Source organism: Oncorhynchus gorbuscha, linkage group LG15 (assembly GCF_021184085.1).
Source record: "Oncorhynchus gorbuscha isolate QuinsamMale2020 ecotype Even-year linkage group LG15, OgorEven_v1.0, whole genome shotgun sequence".
Lineage (NCBI taxonomy): Eukaryota > Metazoa > Chordata > Actinopteri > Salmoniformes > Salmonidae > Oncorhynchus > Oncorhynchus gorbuscha.
The window spans coordinates 9,744,608-9,749,386 of NC_060187.1; the positions used below are offsets into that span (position 1 = coordinate 9,744,608).

Genomic DNA, 4,779 nt, shown 5'->3' on the forward strand with positions numbered 1-4,779 from the left:
GGTGAGAATATAAAATGGAACGTTGGTGATGCGCCTCTACAGCACGCAAAGCTCTCGCTGCTGTTTGCATGGAGCACCGTCACTTTGTATGTGGGTTACCCACGTAGGGCTTCAGACTATAGTCAGAGACATACTGTAGGCTGCTAGCACCAGACATGTTCATCTCTTTACTGTTACAACTACGGTGTGTTACGTTGGAGGTCTAGAGACCAGTGTAAATCCTGTGTAAATGTCTAAAGATCATGTCACAAACAAGTGTCTTTCTTAATGTTAATATCTAATGAATATTTTATTTATATATTATTTTCCTTTCAATTTTAGCCCTAGACAACCAGGTGAGGGGAGTTCTTTACTAATTATTCCTTCTATCTACAGTATCAGTGAAATATCAATAACCATTTAAAGGACTGATAGTTTGTTGGTGGGCACTGTGCAGTTAGTCTGTGGGTGTTAGTTTCACAGGGCTGCCTGAGACTGTGGGTGGTAGTTTCACAGGGCTGCTTGAATCTGTGGGTGGTAGTTTCACAGGGCTGCCTGAGTCTGTGGGTGGTAGTTTCACAGGGCTGCCTGAGTCTGTGGGTGGTAGTTTCACAGGGTTGCCTGAGTCTGTGGGTGGTAGTTTCACAGGGCTGCCTGAGTCTGTGGGTGGTAGTTTCACAGGGCTGCCTGAGTCTGTGGGTGGTAGTTTCACAGGGTTGCCTGAGTCTGTGGGTGGTAGTTTCACAGGGTTGCCTGAGTCTGTGGGTGGTAGTTTCACAGGGCTGCCTGAGTCTGTGGGTGGTAGTTTCACAGGGCTGCCTGAGTCTGTGGGTGGTAGTTTCACAGGGCTGCCTGAGTCTGTGGGTGGTAGTTTCACAGGGCTGCCTGAGTCTGTGGGTGGTAGTTTCACAGGGCTGCCTGAGTCTGTGGGTGGTAGTTTCACAAGGCTACCTGAGTCTGTGGGTGGTAGTTTCACAGGGCTGCTTGAATCTGTGGGTGGTAGTTACACAGGGCTACCTGAGTCTGTGGGTGGTAGTTACACAGGGTTGCCTGAGTCTGTGGGTGGTAGTTTCACAGGGCTGCCTGAGTCTGTGGGTGGTAGTTTCACAGGGCTGCCTGAGTCTGTGGGTGGTAGTTTCACAGGGCTGCCTGAGTCTGTGGGTGGTAGTTTCACAGGGCTGCCTGAGTCTGTGGGTGGTAGTTTCACATGGTTGCCTGACTCTGTGGGTGGTAGTTTCACAGGGCTGCCTGAGTCTGTGGGTGGTAGTTTCACAAGGCTACCTGAGTCTGTGGGTGGTAGTTTCACAGGGCTGCTTGAATCTGTGGGTGGTAGTTACACAGGGCTACCTGAGTCTGTGGGTGGTAGTTACACAGGGTTGCCTGCGTCTGTGGGTGGTAGTTTCACAGGGCTGCCTGAGTCTGTGGGTGGTAGTTTCACAGGGTTGCCCGAGTCTGTGGGTGGTAGTTTCACAGGGTTGCCTGAGTCTGTGGGTGGTAGTTTCACAGGGCTGCCTGAGTCTGTGGGTGGTAGTTTCACAGGGTTGCCTGAGTCTGTGGGTGGTAGTTTCACAGGGTTGCCTGAGTCTGTGGGTGGTAGTTTCACAGGGCTGCCTGAGTCTGTGGGTGGTAGTTTCACAGGGCTGCCTGAGTCTGTGGGTGGTAGTTTCACAGGGCTGCCTGAGTCTGTGGGTGGTAGTTACACAGGGTTGCCTGAGTCTGTGGGTGGTAGTTTCACAGGGCTGCCTGAGTCTGTGGGTGGTAGTTTCACAGGGCTGCCTGAGTCTGTGGGTGGTAGTTTCACAGGGCTACCTGAGTCTGTGGGTGGTAGATTCATAGGGCTGCCTGAGTCTGTGGGTGGTAGTTTCACAGGGCTGCCTGAGTCTGTGGGTGGTAGTTTCACATGGTTGCCTGACTCTGTGGGTGGTAGTTTCACAGGGCTGCCTGAGTCTGTGGGTGGTAGTTTCACAAGGCTGCTTGAATCTGTGGGTGGTAGTTACACAGGGCTACCTGAGTCTGTGGGTGGTAGTTTCACAGGGCTGCCTGAGTCTGTGGGTGGTAGTTTCACAGGGCTGCCTGAGTCTGTGGGTGGTAGTTTCACAGGGCTGCCTGAGTCTGTGGGTGGTAGTTTCACAGGGCTGCCTGAGTCTGTGGGTGGTAGTTACACAGGGGTACCTGAGTCTGTGGGTGGTAATTACACAGGGTTACCTGAGTCTGTGAGTGGTAGTTTCACAGGGTTGCCTGAGTCTGTGGGTGGTAGTTTCACAGGGCTGCCTGAGTCTGTGGGTGGTAGTTTCACAGGGCTGCCTGAGTCTGTGGGTGGTAGTTTCACAGGGCTACCTGAGTCTGTGGGTGGTAGATTCATAGGGCTGCCTGAGTCTGTGGGTGGTAGTTTCACAGGGCTGCTTGAATCTGTGGGTGGTAGTTACACAGGGCTACCTGAGTCTGTGGGTGGTAGTTACACAGGGTTGCCTGAGTCTGTGGGTGGTAGTTTTACAGGGTTGCCTGAATCTGTGGGTGGTAGTTTCACAGGGCTACCTGAGTCTGTGGGTGGTAGTTTCACAGGGTTGCCTGAGTCTGTGGGTGGTTGTTTCACAGGATTGCCTGAGTCTGTGGGTGGTAGTTTCACAGGGCTGCCTGAGTCTGTAGGTGGTAGTTTCACAGGGCTGACTGAGTCTGTGGGTGGTAATTTTACAGGGCTACCTGAGTTTGTGGGTGGTAGTTTCACAGGGCTGCCTGAGACTGTGGGTGGTAGTTTCACAGGGCTGCTTGAATCTGTGGGTGTTAGTTACACAGGGTTACCTGAGTCTGTGGGTGTTAGTTTCACAGGGCTGCCTGGGTCTGTGGGTGGTAGTTTCACAGGGCTGCCTGAGTATGTGGGTGGTAGTTTCACATGGCTGCCTGAGTCTGTGGGTGGTAGTTTCACAGGGTTGCCTGAGTCTGTGGGTGGTAGTTTCACAGGGCTGCCTGCATCTGTGGGTGGTAGTTTCACAGGGCTGCATGAGTCTGTGGGTGGTAGTTTCACAGGGTTGCCTGAGTCTGTGGGTGGTAGTTTCACAGGGCTGCCTGAGTCTGTGGGTGGTAGTTTCACAGGGCTGCCTGAGTCTGTGGGTGGTAGTTTCACAGGGCTGCTTGAATCTGTGGGTGGTAGTTACACAGGGCTACCTGGGTCTGTGGGTGGTAGTTACACAAGGCTACCTGAGTCTGTGGGTGGTAGTTACACAGGGCTACCTGAGTCTGTGGGTGGTAGTTTTACAGGGATGCCTGAGTCTGTGGGTGGAAGTTACACAGGGCTACCTGAGTCTGTGGTTGGTAGTTTTACAGGGCTGTCTGAGTCTGTGGGTGGTAGTTTCACAGGGCTGCCTGAGTCTGTGGATGGTAGTTTCACAGGGCTGCTTGAATCTGTGGGTGGTAGTTACACAGGGCTACCTGAGTCTGTGGGTGGTAGTTACACAAGGCTACCTGAGGCTGTGGGTGGTAGTTACACAGGGCTACCTCAGTCTGTGGGTGGTAGTTTTACAGGGCTGCCTGAGTCTGTGGGTGGTAGTTTCACAGGGCTACCTGAGTCTGTGGGTGGTAGTTTCACAGGGCTACCTGAGTCTGTGGGTGGTAGTTACACAGGGCTGCCTGAGTCTGTGGGTGGTAGTTACACAGGGTTGCCTGAGTCTGTGGGTGGTAGTGTTACAGGGTTGCCTGAATCTGTGGGTGGTAGTTTCACAGGGCTACCTGAGTCTGTGGGTGGTAGTTTCACAGGGCTGCCTGAGTCTGTGGGTGGTAGTTTCACAGGGCTGCCTGAGTCTGTGGGTGGTAGTTACACAGGGCTACCTGAGTCTGTGGGTGGTAGTTTCACAGGGCTGCTACAATCTGTGGGTGGTAGTTTCACAGGGCTACCTGAGTCTGTGGGTGGTAGTTTCACAGGGCTGTCTGAGTATGTGGGTGGTAGTTTCACAGGGCTGCCTGAGTCTGTGGATGGTAGTTACACAGGGCTGCTTGAATCTGTGGGTGGTAGTTACACAGGGGTACCTGAGTCTGTGGGTGGTAGTTTCACAGGGCTACCTGAGTCTGTGGGTGGTAGTTTCACAGGGCTGCCTGAGTCTGTGGGTGGTAGTTACACAGGGCTACCTGAGTCTGTGGGTGGTAGTTACACAGGGCTACCTGAGTCTGTGGGTGGTAGTTACACAGGGCTACCTGAGTCTGTGGGTGGTAGTTACACAGGGCTGCCAACACTGTAGGAGTGTTGAAACCAAATTACCTCTCTGAAGGCTATAGCATCATTACTCAAACAGAAAGTAGCAATGACACCGACATTATTAATAACTCACAGGGATTTGTATTTTCTTCTATACATATCTCCATGATCTCTGACAGGCAAAGCTGGTAATACATTCAGACACACAGTACATTTCCGAGAAAAGAAGAAACGTGTGGCGGAAGGAGGGACATCACACCCTCACCCTCATTCTCACTTCCCTATTCTCTCACCCTGCACAGAACTCTGGGTAAGAGCTTGTTAGCCTCTGATAGGCTACAGACTGACGTACAGAATGTTTCAGAAACATTTTAACTACTGTGCTCTTTAAATTAATAACGTGGAATATTTTCACTGTTTATTAATGTTGTGAGAAGCCAGAAGCTTCTAGCCACTGGGATTTTTGCCCATTATTCGAGGCAAAACTGCTCCAGCTCCTTCAAGTTGGATGGGTTCCTCTGGTGTACAGCAATCTTTAAGTCATACCACAGATTCTCAATTGGATTGAGGTCTGGGCTTTGACTAGGCCATTCCATGAAATTAAAATGTTTCCC

At 51.7% G+C, this 4,779-nt stretch overlaps 1 protein-coding gene across 1 annotated transcript; it reads right to left on the reverse strand.

The window, feature by feature from the left end:
• Positions 1 to 436: 436 nt before the first annotated feature.
• On the reverse strand, positions 437 to 4,436 carry LOC123996458 (proline-rich extensin-like protein EPR1). Its single transcript, XM_046299828.1, has 12 exons — positions 4,431 to 4,436; positions 4,089 to 4,170; positions 3,802 to 3,939; positions 3,274 to 3,378; positions 2,779 to 3,114; positions 2,515 to 2,652; positions 2,185 to 2,388; positions 1,987 to 2,124; positions 1,789 to 1,893; positions 1,360 to 1,662; positions 1,030 to 1,299; positions 437 to 969 (listed from the first exon to the last, which is right to left on the reverse strand). Exons 1-12 carry the CDS (start codon positions 4,434 to 4,436, stop codon positions 437 to 439), a joined length of 2,358 nt encoding a protein of 785 aa, XP_046155784.1.
• Between the last annotated feature and the right edge of the window lie 343 nt (positions 4,437 to 4,779).